A 19557-nucleotide genomic window follows, 5' to 3' on the forward strand; every position below is an offset into this window, starting at 1 on the left:
AGACCGTTAAGGCTATGCTGGGCATCTTTATCTTTGCGTCTCTGTCTCTCGCTCCACGCGCTGATAGCACAGTCATCGTCATCATCATCATCAGCCACGGTCACAATCCACTGCTGGATGAAAGCCGTCGCCACCACGATCTGTCAGGGTCCAGCGATGTGACAATCCGCTTAGCACCTGCACGCGAGTTGATTTCATAATTCACTTCGGGCTCTCTCGGGCGCTCCTCCGTTCCTTGGCTCCGTTATTAGTCTCGACCCTTGGGTCACCGTCCCTTCGAGCCATGCCGTGTCCTGCCCAAGTTCCCACCCTTCCTACGTGTTTGAATCGTCCGTGATAAAATGCACTTTTCACGTGTCAATTAAAGCACGTTCATTTGTCAACTCTAAACATCCACAACTACGGAGGCAGTCGATCCCTCCATCTTTCTCGCTGGCCTGAAGGAGGGTCACGACCCGGGACGTCGGTCCTATTACGGAGCGTGGTATCACAACATTGGCGACAATGGCGAGCGCGGTGACGTCGTTTAATTAGAAATGTGTGCCCGTGTCGCCACTGTCACGGCAGTCTATTCATTATTTGTTTTTATTCATCAGAGAGAGTGCAGGACCAAGACATTGCGTTCTAGACGCTGGCGGCCACTCTGGTGCCTTCCACACAGCCGCGTGTGTGGTTTGCTGGCGAAATTATGCCGCTTAATTTCCGTTGGATATTTCGCACCGATATTTTCCGGAGCTCAGCCCTGGGCGGCTTCGGCTGGAATTACACCTCGCATGTATATATCCTTGGGTGGCCGGTGTAAATTCACCATCGATTCCCTCCAGTTATTTCCAATTATTGAGTCGGTGGCGTGGGGCCCCTCCCCGGAGACTTTATTAAACAGACGGAGGGGGAGGGGGGGTGTGAGAGTGCATGGTCCAGTCAAGCAAGCAAGGGGAGAGAGAGAGGAGAGAGTGGGGAGAGAGAGGGAGAGCAGGGACGTGTGCTGTTAGCTCGCATATATTATGATGATGATAATGATGATAATGATGATGATAATTTCAGCCTTTTTGTTAATCCACTACGAGATGAAGGTCTACCTACGCCGTGTCGGTCACGGGACGGGGGGGGGGGGGAGGGTCTTTTGACCATACTTCACCATTGCTGGCAACTATCATCGTAAAGGAAACCGACTTGGCCGGGTGGTGCTGAAGTGAATGGACGCAGGGAACCGTGATGATGGTGGTGGAATGGCGTTCACCTTCAACAACACCACCGCTACCTCGCTCGCTCGCTCGCTCTCTGAAAGGAAACGCGCTCGACAAGTCGCTTCGTTTAATTGACCTCTGTTAGAGTTGCACGGGTCCCTTTTTGCGCAAGTCGCCTCGCTTTATGGACGTGCCGTGTAATAACGTAGCTTGAATCAACACGCCTCGACGAGAAATGCGCTTTGTTTTCCCATCGCTCGACTCCGGATTCTGGAGAAGTCGGTTTGTTCAGTGGATCTCGATGAAAGTAAAGAGATCTGTTTACATAAAAGTCAACGGCACTCGCTTTATTATTATTATTTAAATATTTAGTATGCGTTACGAAGGCCATGGGAGAAGGGTCAAATGCCCGGAACGTCGTCTATATATTATTATTATAACATATTTGTTAAGGCCACGGTGTTATTGACGAACGCGTCGAGCGAGTGAGTGTTTTTTTTAATTTAAATGTTATGTTCCATCTCTTTGAATTCCGCACTCGCTCAGCCACCACGCACGCGTCGCCCGGAACGCCCCCCCCCCCCCCCCCCGAATGAACGCTCCTTTTGGGTTTTTTCTTTGCTCTCATTTACGATTCGCAGTGAGAGAGAGAGAGACAGAGGAAAAAGGCCGCTTCTGAGTGACCCCTCTGCATTAAAACTCGCGTGCCCTGCTCGCACACCAACACTCCCGCTGATTTGTAATACGTCGCAAGCAAATGTATTCGAAAAAAATACGCTTTGTGTTTGTGTGTGTAGAGAGTGTAGCTGTTACCGCGCTGCGCTTGCGAACCTGGCGGACCGAGTTCGATTCCCGCGCACGGCCAACACCAGTGATGATTATCTGAACCGGTCTTGGGCCTCCTCTAGGTCGACTCAGACTCAAATGAATACCTGGTGCGTTGTGGAAACATCGCCACTCGGGAGACAGGCAGCCGGGCGTGGTGCTGGCCACCCAGCCCCTCACGTGTCGTGCCGGTCTTCATAGGTGCTCGCTAACAGCACTTGCACCAAGAGTCTGTTCAGGCTATAGGGGGAATCTTTGTCATAGAGAGCGAGACCATTTTTAATGTTATATCTATTTAACCTTTTTTGTCAGCATCAAAATAATGAAAATAATATATCAGAATAGGCAATGAAACAGGTGTTAAGATGCTCAAACACCACCTACATAAAGACACCAAGTGCATGCACGTTCGCCAGAACTTGCATGTTTTGCCACAAATATGCGTGGTCAATGCACACTTGATGGCTTGAATTTGGCATCTATTTGGCGTCTGAACATCCTAACTCTTGTTTTAGAGGCCTATCCTTTAGTTCCCCTCCCCCCATCATTATTACTGTTACGAGCACCTAGACACAGATTGCTTGGGGAGCGTGAGGCTTGATTGCGTCAATGGATTAAAACTTGGGACTTGGGGGGGGGGGGGATAATCAAGTTTTAGAAACAGGGAAAACGGTTAAAGGTGCAGCCCTGAGGTCACCCACGTGAGTTCGTCTCACGGGTGCCGTGCACGATCTTTACTATTTCGGATCGCTTACTGGACTTCCAATGAACATAGCCGTGCTGTCTCTATTTGGATGTGTGAGTCGTGTTTATCCAAACGTCTGTGCTTTTGTTCTACGCGGGCCCTGTAACCCCCGCCCCCCTCCCCGCGCGCTCCCACCTTTCCCGTGTAACCTACCTTCCACTTTGGCTGAGTCGCCACTGACAAAGACCTTCTGAGCACAATGGGGCCCTCTGCCCGGAATAAATTGACTCGCTTGCTCGTTGCATGGCTGGCGAAAGGGGCCTCCACGAGAGGGAGCTCTCGAATGCCCCGGACATGACTAATGTCACTCTGCAACTATGCGCGCACATCAGCTGCATGTATATAGAGACGAGCGAAGCATGTTGGCTGTGCACGGTGAGAAATAATTTCGACTTACATTCACACGCGCGCACACACACAGCCGCACAGTCACACGCACACACACACAGCCGCACAGTCACACGCACACACACAGCCGCACAAAATACTTTTACGGCAAGTGCTGTTCGCGAACACCTCTCAAGGCCGGCACTGCACACGAGGCACCAGGTACTCACAAAGTCGACCTTGGGTCAAGATAATCGTTGTTGGAATCGAACTCGCATCACAGGGTTCTTAGCGCAGCACAATGACCACTACACTACCGCTCCCATAAGCAGCCAAACAGCCACAGACAGACATAGATCCCCCGTATAGCCTGTAACAGACTATTGGTGCAAGTGCTGTTAGCGAGCACCTATGAAGGCTGGCACGGCGCACGAGGGGGTGGGTGGCCAACACCACGCACGGCCGCCTTTGTCTCCCCAGTGGCGATGTGTACAAATCGCACTAGGTACTGATTTTGAGGCTGAGTCGACCTAGGGGAGGCCCAGGACCGGTTCAGATAATCGTCACGGGTGTTGGCCGTGAGCGGGAATCGAACCCGGGTCGCCAGTTTCGTAGCGCAGCATTGCGCTATCCGCTACACTACCGCTCCCACACACACACACATACAGCCACACACACATTCACATAGCCACACACGCACTCACCAGGGAGGGTTCGCGCGGATTACGCAGGCAGCAGTGTCGGTGACGACTCGTGTCTCCGCGCGGCTCCACGTGCACAGAGATCACGGCACAACGCGCTCACCAATACTAATGACAGTGTGCGCAGTGTTACCGCAATGTGTGTGTGTGTGTGCCAGTGCCTGTGTGTGTGTGTATCGTGGGGTCTGTGCAGCGGGGGAGCGGTAGTGTAGCGGTTAGCGCACTGCGCTACGACCCGGGTTTCGATTCCCGCTCACTGTCAACACCGGTGACGATTAATCTGAACCGGTCCTGGGCCTCTTCCCTAGGTCGACTCAGCATCAAACGAGTACAGTACCTGGTGCGGTGTGTCAAACATCGATGCTCGGGAGAGAAAGGCCGCCTGGCGTGGTGCTGCTGGCCACCCGCCCCCTCGTGTGCCGTGGGGTTGAGTGGGGCGGAGGTGGGAGCGGGGACGAAGGCGAGGGGTAGTTACCCCAATAGACATTTAGTCCGCATTGAGTCACCAGTCTGTGTTCAGGGTATCATACGTGTAGGTTTTGTAACAGGTATTATGCAAACACGATGATTGCTACAGAGTCTCACACAGCTTGTCACGTTATTTTCATGTTTGACGCTGGTTATGCCCCCCACACCGGTTTAGTTTTTTTTTCCACCTATTTTAATTATTTTTACGTAAAGGGGATTTGGCAAGCCTGCGGGCCCACACGACTCCGAGTGTGCCCGATCTTGTCGGATCTTGGCAGCTAAGCAGGCTTGAGCCCTGTCGGCACATGGGATGGGTGACCGCCACCAGGGCTTGCCAGGTGTTGTAGTCGTGGTGGGGCCACGAGGTGGCCACGCTGAGTGGTGTCTCCATGCCTCCCCAGCGTGCTGCTGGGTTTTCTCCGGGTTCTCCGCTTTGCTCCTCCCACACGCAGCCAAACTCTGAGTCACGATATTGGCCACACAGCCCTAACGTAGCCAGGACCCACTTGAAAACGAGACCCAAGGACTCGGTGAGGATTTCTTGGCTAAAGCGGCAAATAATCTGAATCGTGCGCGAGTAACACAAGCCACCCACCACATTCATTGGGAGCGCTGCCTTATACCAGAAACATGTATCGTAGGCTGACGTTTCAGCCAATGACCCTTCTCCAGGATAGACATAGAGTGAGGTACAAGGCAGAGGGATTGACTGACTTACAATTGGAAGTCACACTTTGCACTTTTCAGGGTCATATGCATACATGTTGATGTTTACAAACCACGCCGGGGAGAGGCATGGAGAGGCCTTCATCTACCAGTGGATAGACCATGGCTGACGATGATCACCGCGTGGGTGGTCACGGTCGTGCTGCTGCGAAGCTCTCCGGCGGCGTTTCGTTGGGCGGTGCCGTGCGTTGGTCGGGAGGATGTCCGACGTTCCGTTCCACGGGAGGAATTGAATGAAAAATACATTGGAGAGACAGCGATGATGATTTATACGGTTGCTATTTGCTATTGACGTTACTTACGACAATTTACGCATGAAGGCCCCACTGAGTCCCAAGAATCTTTTTTTTCAGGAGGGTCCTGCCAAGAGTTTTGCAGGATGGGGGGGGGGGACTATGCTGCTTATTGAGAATGTGTAATCACATTTGAGTAATTTTCAGCGTCATTTTTCAGCAATTGGGATATTGCTTGGCCAACACCAGTGACATGGGAGAGAGCTGGAGATCCCGGAAAGAGCCCACGCCCGAAGGGGGAGTACATACAAACTCCACGTGGGACAGGCGCCCGAGTCGGGAATCAAACCCAGGACGCTTCTTGCTGCGAGGCGTGTGCAGTCGCCACCGCGTCACCCCGTTGTCCCGCGACGATGCCCGACTCCCTGCGCCTCTTCCCTTCTTCCCTACCGTGCCTGTGCGTGCAGGGAGCGCCTACCTGGGGGGTTCGTCCCCTTACCTGAGCTCGTACCTGGCCAGCGGACCCCCTTGCCCGGCATCGGCGGAGCCCCCCTCGTACCGCCAGGGACCGAACCCCCATGGCGCCCCGGGCATCCCTGGTCTTGCCGATTACTGGGCGGCACAGTCAGAAGGTGAGCGGAGGTTCGCCGGTACCACGCCGTCCTTTCCACTGGCGCATACGAGCCATGCCAGGGCCGTTCTGGCCGAACCAGGCGGTTTTTTTTTTTGTTCCTTCATGCAACGAATGAGTCGATTCGCGTCCAGAGTTGCTCGTCGTGGTGCCGCGTCCTCGCGGCCATCCCCCGCAACCCCCCACCCCCCACCCCATCCCGCCCCCCCCCCCAATCCGGAGAGATGGAATTCAACCGACGTCCCTCCGCATCGCCAAGTCCGTTGCGCCCCGCTCCATTACGCGGCGCGGGCAGAATCCCGGATAATTTATACGTCCCATTAACGGGGCGATGTCGGCGCCGTGCCCGCCGGCACGCAGCTCGTGGCGGTGAGGGATGCGCCGCCGCCGGGCCCCCGCCCGTGGTGATTACCGATCGCGTGGACCCGGCCGGTGGGCACGGAAATCCAAACCCCCCCCCCCCCCCCCCCACCACCACCCCCACCCGTCTAAGTGCGCGCGGCGTTTTAGCGAAATTGCGTTTAGTTTTTTTTGTATTAATTGTGACGATAAAGCGACGCTGCCGAGGATAATCTGTCGATGCACCTTTACCGCACAGCCGCCTAGGTGCTTACGGTTCGGGGCGAATGGCCGGTAATCCATAGGAGCCCGCGGCAATTACTCACAGATGTGCCACGCGCGGTACACATTCACGCGGGCAAGATGCGCGCTTCCCCTCCCCCCCCGCCCGTCGGTTGAAGCCAGGCCGTCGCCGGCCGGTGCTGTTGGCGCGTGACACCTGTGAAGGTGAACGTGGCACTGCGCACGGGCGCGGGGGTTTGGTCGGCCACCGCTCCCGTGCTCTCCCCGGTGCCGATGTTTACACACGCCGCACGGGGGTACACATTTGAGGCTGAGTTGACCCAGGGGAGGCCCAGGACCGCTTCAGATATTCGTCAATGGTGGTGTTCCCGAGTGGTGATTGAACTCGGGGTCGCCGAGTTAGTAGCGCAGCGCGACAGCCGCTGCGCCGCCGCTACCCACTGTAAACAAATACATAGACAAAGTTCACCTGTATAGCCTTAACAGACTGTTGGGGCAAGTGCTGGCACGGCAGACAAGGGGATGCATAGCTAACACTACCACGCCCGATCGTCGCCCGCCTTTGTCACCCTCATGGCTATGTTTACACATCGCACCGTGGACTCATTTGACGTTGAGTGGAACTAGGGGAGGCCCAGGACCAGTTCAGATAATCGTCACTGGTGTTGGACGTGAGCGGGAATCGAACTCGGGGATCGCCGGTTTCGTCGTGCAGCGCGCTAACCGATGCACTGCCGTTCCCCCCTACTGTAAACACACACACACGCGCACAAGCGCGTACGCGCGCGGCAATATGTGTTGATACATTTTCTTCACGCGCCCACTTCATCACCTTCGTCGTAACTGGAAGTTCCTTCGCGGCACCAATTCCCCCCCCCCCTTTTTTATTTTATTTTATTTTGCCCGCGCGTGTATCCTGGGTGCGTTTTAATGATTATTTTGTAATATCGCTCGTTCTCCATCACAGCAGCCGCTCTCCATCACGCGGCCCCGGCTTTTCATCACTCCTGGCGGCGTCTAGATCGCGCGGCGCGTTTCTCATAATGGCATCCCGTTCTTCATCACGACGCCGGCGTTTTTTTTGTTGTAAATGGGCGTCATAACGGGCGTCACGTGAACTTTGCTAGGGACACCTCGTCGCTGTGCGGCGAGGGTTGTTGTTGTGCTTAGCAGCCGCCCACACGGCTCCATCATGCAGCGAGGGAAGAAAGGTATTTGATCCCCTGCTGATTTTGTACGTTTGCCCACTCACAAAGAAATGATCAGTCTGTAATTGTAATGGTAGGTTTATTTGAACAGTGAGAGACAGAATAACAACAAAAAAATCCAGAAAAACGCATGTCAAAAATGTTATAAATTGATTGGCATTTTAATGAGGGAAATAAGTATTTGACCCCTCTGCAAAACATGACTTAGTACTTGGTGGCAAAACCCTTGTTGGCAATCACAGAGGTCAGACGTTTCTTGTAGTTGGCCACCAGGTTTGCACACATCTCAGGAGGGATTTTGTCCCACTCCTCTTTGCAGATCTTCTCCAAGTCATTAAGGTTTCGAGGCTGACGTTTGGCAACTCGAACCTTCAGCTCCCTCCCCAGATTTTCTATGGGATTAAGGTCTGGAGATTGGCTAGGCCACTCCAGGACCTTAATGTGCTTCTTCTTGAGCCACTCCTTTGTTGCCTTGGCCGTGTGTTTTGGGTCATTGTCATGCTGTAATATCCATCCACGACCCATTTTCAATGCCCTGGCTGAGGGAAGGAGGTTCTCACCCAAGATTTGACGGTACATGGCCCCGTCCATCGTCCCTTTGATGCGGTGAAGTTGTCCTGTCCCCTTAGCAGAAAAACACCCCCAAAGCATAATGTTTCCACCTCCATGTTTGACAGTGGGGATGGTGTTCTTGGGGTCATAGGCAGCATTCCTCCAAACACGGCGAGTTGAGTTGATGCCAAAAAGCTCAATTTTGGTCTCATCTGACCACAACACTTTCACCCAGTTGTCCTCTGAATCATTCAGATGTTCATTGGCAAACTTCAGACGGGCATGTATATGTGCTTTCTTGAGCAGGGGGACCTTGCGGGCGCTGCAGGATTTCAGTCCTTCACGGCGTAGTGTGTTACCAATTGTTTTCTTGGTGACTATGGTCCCAGCTGCCTTAAGATCATTGACAAGATCCTCCCGTGTAGTTCTGGGTTGATTCCTCACCGTTCTCATGATCATTGAAACTCCACGAGGTGAGATCTTGCATGGAGCCCCAGGCCGAGGGAGATTGACAGTTCTTTTGTGTTTCTCCCATTTGCGAATAATCGCACCAACTGTTGTCACCTTCTCACCAAGCTGCTTGGCAATGGTTTTGTAGCCCATTCCAGCCTTGTGTAGGTCTACAATCTTGTCCCTGACATCCTTGGAGAGCTCTTTGGTCTTGGCCATGGTGGAGAGTTTGAAATCTGATTGATTGATTGCTTCTGTGGACAGGTGTTTTTTTACAGGTAACAAGCTGAGATTAGGAGCACCCCCTTTAAGAGTGTGCTCCTAATCTCAGCTCGTTACCTGCATAAACGACACATGGGAGCCAGAAATCTTTCTGATTGAGAGGGGGTGAAATACTTATTTCCCTCATAAAAATTCAAATCAATTTATAACATTTTTGACATGCGTTTTTCTGGATTTTCTTGTTGTTATTCTGTCTCTCACTGTTCAAATAAACCTACCATTAAAATTATAGACTGATCATTTCTTTATCAGTGGGCAAACGTACAAAATCAGCAGGGGATCAAATACTTTTTTCCCTCACTGTATGTTCACCTGGCGGATATTATTATTATCATCATCATAATAACATATGAAGGTCTTTCTTTTCCCGGCCGTGGTGATCATGTTGGGGGCATGTGACCATGCTACCGCTGTGCTGGTCGACGTTGGTCGAGCGAGACTGGTATTGGTTTTGGATCCGAAGGAATGGGGAGACAAAGGGTGATGATTGCGCGTGGTGCTGCTGGCCACATGGCCGCATTGTGCCCCGTGTCGGCATTAATAGGTGCTCGCTAACACCGCTCGCCCCAACAGTCTGTTCGACGCTATTCAGGGATGTCCATGCGCGTGTCTGCTCGTGTGCATGCGTGCACGTGCGTGTCTCCGTATGTATGTTTGCACGATTAGGCGCGTACGTATCTGCACGCGTCTGTACGTACGGTGTCTGGTCGCTCGCGAGCAGCCCTTGTCCCCAACAGCGTGTCAAAGGCTACACGGGGGATCTTTGTCTTTTTGTCTTTCCCTTTTGCAGGACTGTCTCGTCTCTCCGCCGGAGTCTACTCCCCGTACCTCCCGCTCGTGTCGCTGGACCAGTCGCCCTCCGTGAACCCCTTCCTCGCCGCGTACGGACAGTCCCGAGTGCACGACTTGCCCAAAGGTAAACCACCCCGACTGATCGCCAAAGCCCTGGCACCTAGACGTACAGCATCCGTGCCATCGCCAGGGATGAAATTTGGCACCAAAAAAAGTTCACCCTCTCGCCTTCTTCTCTCGGCCGCGTCCTGTCGCCAATCTGGATCAGCCTCCGAGGTCTCTCTGAGCGGCGCGGCACTCTGTGTGAGAGCAACGGTCCCACGGACACACGGATATCGCAGAGATACCTCTGGGAACACTATAAGTGCCCTCTGATCCACACAGCGGTCGTCAGCACTCTCCCACTCGATTCTTCCAAACAGAGCAATGCTTGCTCTCATCACCGCTGGGTGGGCGGAGGTGGTGGTGGTGCTGGTGGTGCTGGTGCTGGTGGTGGTGGGAGGGGTGGGGAATTTAGAAAATTGCACCATAGTTCCAACAGTTGCAACCACCACCATCACCATCACTAACACCACCACCACCACCAATACCACCGCCACCACCATCATGTCCACCACCACCATCATGTCGACCACCACCACCACCACCACAACGACCGCCACTACCACCACCACCACCACCACCGAGCGACGGCGGTGGCAGTGGCCCTCTCGAGCGTAGTGGCCACTCGAGCTCGCGGCTGGCCCCGTCGAGTTGCCTCTTGCTTTGTCACTCGGACTTCAAAGGTGCCGGGAGAATGCGGTCGTTTGATGTTTTTTTTCCTTCCCGGTGAGGTGCATATTTGGGCCCTGTGATCACGTGGGGCAGCCGGAGCTGATGTGTACGGTTTCTCGTCAGGAAGGCCAAAGACTATTGCCGTGCGACGATTGGCGGAAGGAGGGACGATCACAAAATACAAAAAAGGAATCCTTTTATTTTTGTGATGACGGGGACCGCGCACAGTTATTTCCGTTTTCTTCAAAAACGCACGCCATTGACTTTTGCGGGTCGGAAAGGCTCGCCGTCATCAGTGCTCGCCGTCTCAAATGTAAGAATACTAACTGTTGTAATATTGTATTTTCGTCCGCCTTGTGTAAAGTCGCGACAGATCCGCCGGCACTGTATTTGCTCGAGAACATCGAGACGAGCGCCTACCCCGATCCCCAGAGCCCATGCACCCAAAACCTTCACACCCGCGTGGATTATTCCCGATGAAATCCTGCCAAGTAAAGTTCAAACTCGGCTTCATATTAGTCACAATTTGCTGCTCTCCCACCCCTCCCCCCCTCCCCCCTTCCCCTGATTGAAACGAATCGGGGTAGGTAGCGGTACGATATAACAATTGTTATTATAACTGACATTATCCCCACCTCCATCGCTTTCCCCTGTGTACCCCACCCCCGTTCTCCTCCCCCACCACCCACCTCATCCCAGACGGCTACTACATGAGCAGCCTCTCCGCCCACGCGAGCCACGCGAGCATCGTCCCCCGCGGCGCTCCGGCCCAGCCGCCCTCCGGCCCCACACTCATCTCGTCCCGCGACACCAAGGAGGCGGCCGCCGCCGCGTGGCCGCATAAGGGCTCCGAGCGGCCGGGCCTGAGCCGCGCCGGCAAGACGGACGGCGCCGCCGCCGCCGCTGCCGCGTCGGCGCACCGGCGCGAGCGGGAGCGGGAGCGCTCCGAGAAGCGGGAGGAAGCCCGGGCGCGCTCCAAGTGCGTCATCGACCTGACGAGCGAGTCCGGGGAGGAGGGCGAACTCAGGAGTTGCAGGGGAGCGGCGGCCGCGGCCGCGGCGGCGGCGGCGGCGGCGCTGCCCGGGCAGCAGCAGCAGCAGCAGAACGCGAAATTTCACCACCCCGGCTCCACTGGAAGGGAGACGTCGGGAAGCACCGGGAAGAGTGGTGCCGCCCTTCCGCCGCCGTCGTCCTCCTCCTCGTCGTTCGTTAACGGCATGGACCGGAAATGCGGCGACACGGACGCTCACGCGCAGGATAAAGGAGGCGGCCCTTACGTCACCTCGTCGTCATCGTCGTCACTGCTGTCGTCGTCGGCGTTGAGGACTCGAGCCGAGGGGCCGTCGCCCGCGAGGCTTCAGGTCACGTCTGGCAGCTTCTCAATCCACTCCTCCACGAGCTCCGTGCAGGCGGCGGCGACCGGGGGAATCGGCGGCAGCGGCGGGAGCGGTGGCGGCGGTGGCGGCGGCGGCGGCGGTGGTTCGGCGCGGCACCGCGTCATCGCGCCCATGTTCGTGCCGTCGGTGGGGCACCCGAGCCCCACTCACGCCGCCGCGTACGGCGCCACCACCACCGCCGCCGCCACTCACCGCGATCGCGAGAGGAGGAGGGAGGCCGACGCCATCGCCGAGGGGCACGACGCCGACCCGGCAGATGCCGCGTGCGAGCAAAAGCACGACGGGGGTGGCGGCAGCGGTTCGGTGATCAAATTCGACTCCGGCGGGAGCTGCCGGAGCAGGGGCGACCACGGCGCGGGTGGCGCTGCGGACGACTCCGGCGCTTGGCTCTCGGGCGGGGGCGGGCGCGAGCACAGGGACGGGCGCTTTGAGCGTTCGCACAAAGCGCTGGCGAGGGCGCCGGCAGACACGCGGTCCGACCGGCAGTCGGACGGAGCCAGCGTCGGGGACAGGCAGGACCCCCCCCAGCCCTGCCGGCGCTTCGAGCCCCCGCAAGCCAGGACGTCTGCGAGCGCTGATCAGCAGTGCCGCGGCGGCGGCGGCGGCGGCGCCATGGACCCGGACGGCAGCCTGGTGGCGGGGAGCGGCTACGGGCGCTACGGGGCGTGCGCGAGCGGCGGAGTGACGTCGGCGCCGCCGCCGCTGCTCTCGTCGTCGTCCGGCCAGGGCAAAGCGAGCGGCGACTCCGCCGTCGAGTGGCCGGGCCCGGCGCTCATCAGCCGGCGATCGGTGCTGGTGCCGGGCGGCGGCGGCGGCGGCGGCGGCGGACCCGGAGCGTCCGGGGCGGCACGCGAGGGCAGCGAGCCGCCGCCGGCGCCCATCAGCCCCGAGGCGTCGGCCATGCGGGGGCTGCTGCGCTACACCGGCTCGTTCTCGCGAGAGGCCGAGGCCCGAGTGCTGGCCGGGCGACGCAGCCCCTTCGGGGGGCTCGCCAACGTCCGTGGGGCCGCTGGCGGGCATCCCCACGGGCACCCCCACGGGCACCCCCACGGGCACCCCCACGGCGCGCCGCCACCGCCCACATCGTCCTCGGCGCCTTCGTCGGCGACGGCAGCGGCGGCTCTGAGCGAGGCCACCCCGTCTCGGCGGGGAGCAGACAGGTGTGCAACCCGTGCCGCTCACCCTGCCGGTGGTTTTATCGCTCCGTCTCCATGGTGGGACGTGCCCTCGGACGAGGCTCCCTCTGCCTCTCCTCGCGACATGTCCCACCCCGAGCGCACTTGCTTTCATTCGCAGTCAACACGATGATCTGAGCGCACGCATATCCTCCCGTTGCCAATCCACGGGTTCCTCTTTCTGTCTGTCAAGGTAAACATTCCAAACGTTGTGCCTCTCGATTGCTTCTTTGCACACCTTTCTCAATTTAGTTCCAAGTTGTTTCTCGTGGCGGTTGTCGGCGTCCGTGCGACCGATCCGTACGTGACGGTAGGTGCTAAGCGCCTCCTCAAGGCTCATCGGTGTTGACGCTTCTCGTTGCTAACTTTCATTCTTCCGATCGCACTCCGACCGGCTTCCGTCTGCCCCGCCCTCTCTGTTTCATCACTTTGATGCAGCTCAGCCTTCAATAGCTGCTCTATGCACCCCTTACACTGCTGTGTGTACGTACGTATTGTTGAACTTCTTTCGCACCGCACGTAGCCAACCATGCTAATCGGAAGTGTCCCTTTAGCAAACGGTCCCTAGTTGGTTCGCGAACTTTATCCTGAGCCCAACCTGATCCCCTTCAAATATGCACATTGTCCAGTCATCTCCTGCTTGCTCTGTGACCAAGTTGTCATCACGTCGACCGTGAGATGGAGATTATTGTTCACCGTTTACTTTCACGCCTTAATGCCTGCAATTTAGGGAATATTACTTTATTCTTTAATTAAGATTAAAAAAAGTCACAAGTGACTTCCCGTTCCAACGAGAATCGAGGTGGCGGTGTTAAACTCCAGTTTTACAGCCCTGATTAAGTGGTGGAAATTCCACAATCCTATGGCGGGGTGGGGAGGACAAAAACCTTCCGGTGACTTTCTCATTTTATCAACCCCCCCGGTGGGAGAGATGATGAGCTGGAGTCAAGCCCGACACCCCCCCCCCCCCCCACAAACCAGGATTTGACCTGGTGACCTTCCGGTTGCGAGCCACTCGCTCCACCGCGAAGCCGCCCGGCCGTGACTGCCACTCTTCCGTGACTGCTGCGCTTCCGCTCGCAGGACTTAGGGGTTTATTCTACTCTATTATATTCTTAAATGCCAAGAATATATATCGTTTTTTTTCTCTTGAGCAAAGCTGACGATGAAATGATGATCACGGCGGCGACACTTTGGCGGGGTGTCGGATTGTTGCGCTTTGTACATATATAAAATACACTCGCACACGCACTGAATGTTTTCCCATGAATAGCAAAACCATTCCGCATTAATCTCTTTGGGTTGAGGGTATAGCGCCGGGCATGAGGTGAGGGATCATGTTAGATTTAGCTGCCGGGTGAAGCAAGGATTCATCCATTGTTCCACTGCCGATTCTATTTGCGTGTTTGCAGAAGGGCGCACACAGATGTTGTGTGCTTGTTTACTGGGGCAGCTGTTTCATATGAGTAATGCTAATGATGGTGGTGGCGGCTATGATGCTGGGCGTGGCTACCCGTAATCCAACCCTGTGGAAGGCAACAACGAGGGTTGTTGGATCACCGCACACAAACGTTGTGAAACTCACTTCCCCTGGGAGTTGATGAGGTGCCGTACCCTGGTTCGCTAGCAGGAGGCAGTGCAGCAAGTGGACTAATCGCCATCTGTTTCCATTTGTATGGAGTTAGAGTGAAACATTACCAATATTGTATTTTTTGTTCTTAAAGGGGCCACAGTGGTATTACTCAATGCATCTTCGGTGCCTCTAATGACAATCATGATGAAAAAAAATTGGAATTCATATATATACACATAATATAAATAATATAAATGGTGGAAGGACCTCCACTCGAGGGAGCTCTAGAGAGTCGCTTCCAGCGTGGTGGTGTACTCTGTCTACTCTTCCACCTCTTCCAGTCCACCACACACTTTCCCTTCCCTTTTTACGCATCCATGAAAGCTTCACCGAGCCTCAGGACTCGTTTTCAAGAGGGTCCTGCTCCATTGAGATTTTTGGCCATGCATGCTATTGCAGTGAGGGTTTGGCTTCGTATTGGAGGAGGAAACCGCTGTACATGAAGGGTTTGATACCATTCAGCACTGGCACCACCCTAACAGCAGCTCACAGCCCCCAAAAATCTACAACACCTGGCAAGCCCTGGTGATGGTGGTCACCTAATCCAAGTACTCGCCCAGGGCTCAGCCGAGTGCGATCGTCGCCTTAATGCAACGGTGGCAGCAATCTCGATTTTCATTCATTTCATAACTCTCACCTTGCCCGACGCACGGCGCGCTCCGGCAATGAACGCACCGCCCGCCGTTTGCAGTGTCGCGCTGGGCCAGCGTCCTACCCCGTTTGCTGTTGTTGTTAAATGTGTTTATTAGAATGTGCACTGCTTAAGCGTACCGGCACAAGACAGAGGAAAGTGGGAACAAATGACGAGGTGGACACCCACGGGCTTATCTGCCCATGGATCTTGACGATGATGATTTAAAAAACGAATTCTTGACCAACCGCGATGGGCGTCTCCCGCAGGTCGGAGCAGCCCCGCGGCCGCAGCAAGGAGGGCTCTGGCCGTGGCACCAGCGAGAGCGAGGTCCGCTGTCCACCCGTAGGCATCGCCGTCGCGCTGGCTCGCCAGCGGGTCGGTGGAGGGGGCCCTGCGACCCCCGGCGACCTCCGCGACCTCCGCGACCTCCGGGAGCAGAGGCCCCACTCGGCTACGTCAGGACTGCCCGGTACAACCCCCCCCCCCCCCCCGCTCCCGCTTTCGTTGACCGGTGAAGTACGGTCGAACAACTCCCTGCCGCGATCGGCGGGGCAGGGAAGCCCTGCGCCTGGCAAAGAGGTGGAGCGGTGGCACAGTGGTTAGCGGTGCCGTCTTATACGAACGCGCCAATTTCAATTTGATTTCCCAACCCACGGCCACGTCAGTGCACGGGTTATTATCTGAACCGGTCCTGGGGCCTCGCCTAGGTCGACTCGGTCATATACGGGGAGAAAGAGGCGGTTTGTGCGTGGAGGCGTCCAACGTCGCCTTGTCGTTGTGTCCACGCGTCAACACCCGCCCGCGCGTGTCGCTTGCCCCAGCGGTCTCTCAAGGCTGCACGAGTGATCTCCCCTTTTGCCTTCGTGCCTCCGTCCTCGCCGTCTCCAGGAGCTGCCCGGGGGGGTCTGGACGGCTACGACGCCGAGCGGACGGACGAGGAGCGGCCGTCCCGCGCCTCCGACGAGCGGCTGGGCTCGCGGTACGAGCGGGAGCGGCACAAAGCGGCGAGCCTCAGGTGCGTAGCCACTTGGCGGGGGGAGGCGGGGGGCGGGGGGGCGGGGGGGCGGGGGGAACCAAACTGTCGATCGATATGATGCGGATCCTAGTTCGAGTTATAGAGTAGTACCTGATGCATTTCGGCGTCTTATGTCAAGGTTAAGTCTTACGTCAAGGTTAAGTCTTACGTCAAGGTTAAGTCTTATGTTAAGGTTAAGTCTTATGTCAATGTTAAGTCTTATGTCGATGTTAAGTCTTATGTCAGGATTAAGTCTTATGTCAGGATTAAGTCTTATGTCAATGTTAAGTCTTATGTCAAGGTTAAGTCTTATGTCAATGTTAAGTCTTATGTCAATGTTAAGTCTTATGTCAGGATTAAGTCTTATGTCAGGATTAAGTCTTGTGTCAATGTTAAGTCTTATGTCAAGGTTAATTCTTATGTTAGGATTAAGTCTTATGTCAGGATTAAGTCTTATGTCAATGTTAAGTCTTATGTCAATGTTAAGCCTTATGTCAATGTTAAGTATTATGTCAATGTTAAGTCTTATGTCAATGTTAAGTCTTATGTCAATGTTAAGTCTTATGTCAATGTTAAGTCTTATGTCCATGTTAAGTCTTATGTCAATGTTAAGTCTTATGTCAGGATTCAGTCTTATGTCAATGTTAAGTCTTATGTCAATGTTAAGTCTTATGTCAGGATTAAGTCTTGTGTCAATGTTAAGTCTTATGTCAAGGTTAAGTCTTATGCCAATGTTAAGTCTTATGTCAGGGTTAAGTCTTATGTCAATGTTATGTCTTGTGTCAAGGATAAGTCTTATGTCAAGGTTAAGTCTTATGTCAAGGTTAAGTCTTATGTCAAGATTAAGTCTAATTTCAATGTTAAGTCTTATGTCAATGTTAAATCTTATGTCAATGTTAAGTCTTATGTCAATGTTAAGTCTTATGTCAAGGTTAAGTCTTATGTCAATGTTAAGTCTTATGTCAAGGTTGTCTTATGTCAAGGTTAAGTCTTATTTCAATGTTAAGTCTTATGTCAAGGTTATATCTTGTCAGGATTGTCTAATTTCAAGGTTAAGTCTAATGTCAAGGTTAAGTCTAATGTCGAGGTTAAGCCTTACGTTACGGTTGTATTACACGAAGCCACAGACGTCAGCAGACGATTTCACACCTGGGGAGGTTAAAGTTTCCCGTGCGGTGTGTGTGATGGGTACCCACTTTTTGCCCCACCGACCCGGCTGGGCCACAACTGCCAGTCATAAAGCATGCGGCTAGTGGCTCGTTAATGTTAATTTGGCTAAGTGTGGCGTTACGAGAGGCACTTTGTGAAAGAGCAACAGACGGGAGTGGTAACTAAAGTGCTTAGCCAGATACACGTAAATACCTGTACGCGCGTGTGTGTGAGTGTGCATACATATGTGTACGTATCTGCGTGCGTGCGTGTATATTCACACACACAAGCGCCGTTGTGACGTCACCGCCGCTCAGTAGCAAATAGTGGCTGTTGTCGTTGTTATGTGGATGTGTGTGTACCTATGTGTGTACCTGTATCTGTGTGTGTACCTGTATTTGCGTGCGTCGCTGTTTGCATGTCGCTGTGTGTGTACGTGGCGAGCCGACGTCAGTGACTGATGTCTGAACTGGTCTTGGGCCTCCCGGCGGCACGAGTTCGATTCCCACGCACGGCCAACACCATTGATGAATATGTGAACCGGTTCTGGGCCTCCTCTAGGTCGACTCGGCCTGAAATTAGTGCTCAGTGCGGTGTGTAAACATCAGCACTGGGGAGACAAAGGCAGCCGAGCGTGGTGCTAGCCACCCGCCCCTTCGTGTACCGTGCTGGCCTTCGTAGAAGCTCACTCACAGCGCTTGCCCCAGCAGTCTGTTCGAGGCTGTACGGGGGACCTTTGTCTTTGTGGTTGTGTTTATCGTCCAAGGTAGTAAAACTGCGCGATGTGGCACCTGCCAGTTTTCGTGAGTCACCGCTCGAACAGCTTCTGTCGCTCGATCTTCTAATTGCGTCCACATCCTCCTCAAGGCGCTCCATAGACACAGCGGGCATGTTTACGCGTTGGTCAGCACGGTGAAGTATGGTCGAACAATCACCATAACCTACGCAGCATAGGGACTCCTCCCTCATTGGCTCAGGTGTGTCACGTGACCTGACCGTGCTATCGATGTCACGTCGTGAGGCGATGACCTATCTTTCGCGCTATCTGGGTGTAATTCTCTAATTTGCGTGTGTTCATTATCAGGATACCGTGGCTTCCTCCCCATCCCCCACGTGTTAAGTGCTGTGGACTATCCAGCTTCAGATATTTCACGTCAGGACCTCCCCAAGAAAAGAAAAGTCGGTTCGGCTTGGAGTAGCAATATCTATTGGCCGGTTAGGCTAGTGGCTGGTTAAGCTCATGGCTGGTTAGGACTGTTGAGATTGGTGAAGCAATCTTTTGTTGTTGTTGTAGAGCAGGTGCCCAAAGGTTCAAAACGTCAAGTGCCCAGCAGCAAACAGCAACTCTCAGAGTTGTATTAGAAACGAGTGTAACACGTTGCTTGAAATGAGCAAGTTTATGAGAGCTAGGGAAGAGATATGAAGGGAGGGAATTCCAAGTTAATCTCGTGACTGGTTAAGCTAGTGGCTGGTTAAGCTAGCGGCTGGTTAAGCAAGTGACTGCAAGGGTTACTGGCGGCTGGAACTGATGGGGAGGGGAGGTTGCAGCTGACAGAGTTGGCACCATCAGCGGTCACGACGCCCTGGGAGAGCTTTCCAGCGTACCAACACTCACAGATGAGTGTGCGAGCGGTTGTGAGTGTGGGCGTGTGATTGGGTGAGTGATCTGGCGAGTGGTTGGTTGGGCGAGCCGTTGGCCAGTTGGGTAAGCAGTTGAGTGTGTGAGTGTTTGGGTGAGTGAGTGGGCAATAGGATGAGCAGTTGGGTGAGTAACCAGGCGATAGGGTGAGCAGTTGGGTGAGCGAGCGGGTGATGGGGTGAGCAGTTGGGTGAGCGAGCGGGTGATGGGGTGAGCAATTGGGTTAGTGAGCAGACAATGGGGTGAGCAGTTGGGTGAGAGAGCGGGCGATGGGGTGACCAGTTGGGTGAGCGAGCGGGTGATGGGGTGAGCAGTTGGGTTAGTGAGCAGGCAATGGGGTGAGCAGTTGGGTGAGAGAGCGGGCGATGGGGTAACCAGTTGGGTGAGCGAGCGGGTGATGGGGTGAGCAGTTGGGTGAGCGAGCGGGCAATG

The 19557-nt window shown here is 54.8% G+C and overlaps 1 protein-coding gene across 3 annotated transcripts in view; it reads left to right on the forward strand.

Annotated features, from left to right (window-relative positions):
* LOC116946076 (uncharacterized) overlaps window positions 1–19557 on the forward strand; it is a 129115-nt gene that overhangs the window by 64007 nt on the left and 45551 nt on the right. For all 3 annotated transcript variants that reach the window (XM_076069897.1, XM_076069896.1, XM_076069898.1), the window contains 5 exons: window positions 5680–5844; window positions 9708–9833; window positions 11183–13040; window positions 15589–15791; window positions 16211–16337. In XM_076069897.1, coding sequence (XP_075926012.1) covers window positions 5680–5844; window positions 9708–9833; window positions 11183–13040; window positions 15589–15791; window positions 16211–16337 — 2479 coding nt within the window. The remainder of the gene's footprint in view (window positions 1–5679; window positions 5845–9707; window positions 9834–11182; window positions 13041–15588; window positions 15792–16210; window positions 16338–19557) is intronic.

Source organism: Petromyzon marinus, chromosome 26, assembly GCF_048934315.1.
Source record: "Petromyzon marinus isolate PM22_M1 ecotype Great Lakes invasive population chromosome 26, UKy_Petmar_22M1.pri1.0, whole genome shotgun sequence".
Classification (NCBI taxonomy): Eukaryota; Metazoa; Chordata; class Hyperoartia; order Petromyzontiformes; family Petromyzontidae; genus Petromyzon; species Petromyzon marinus.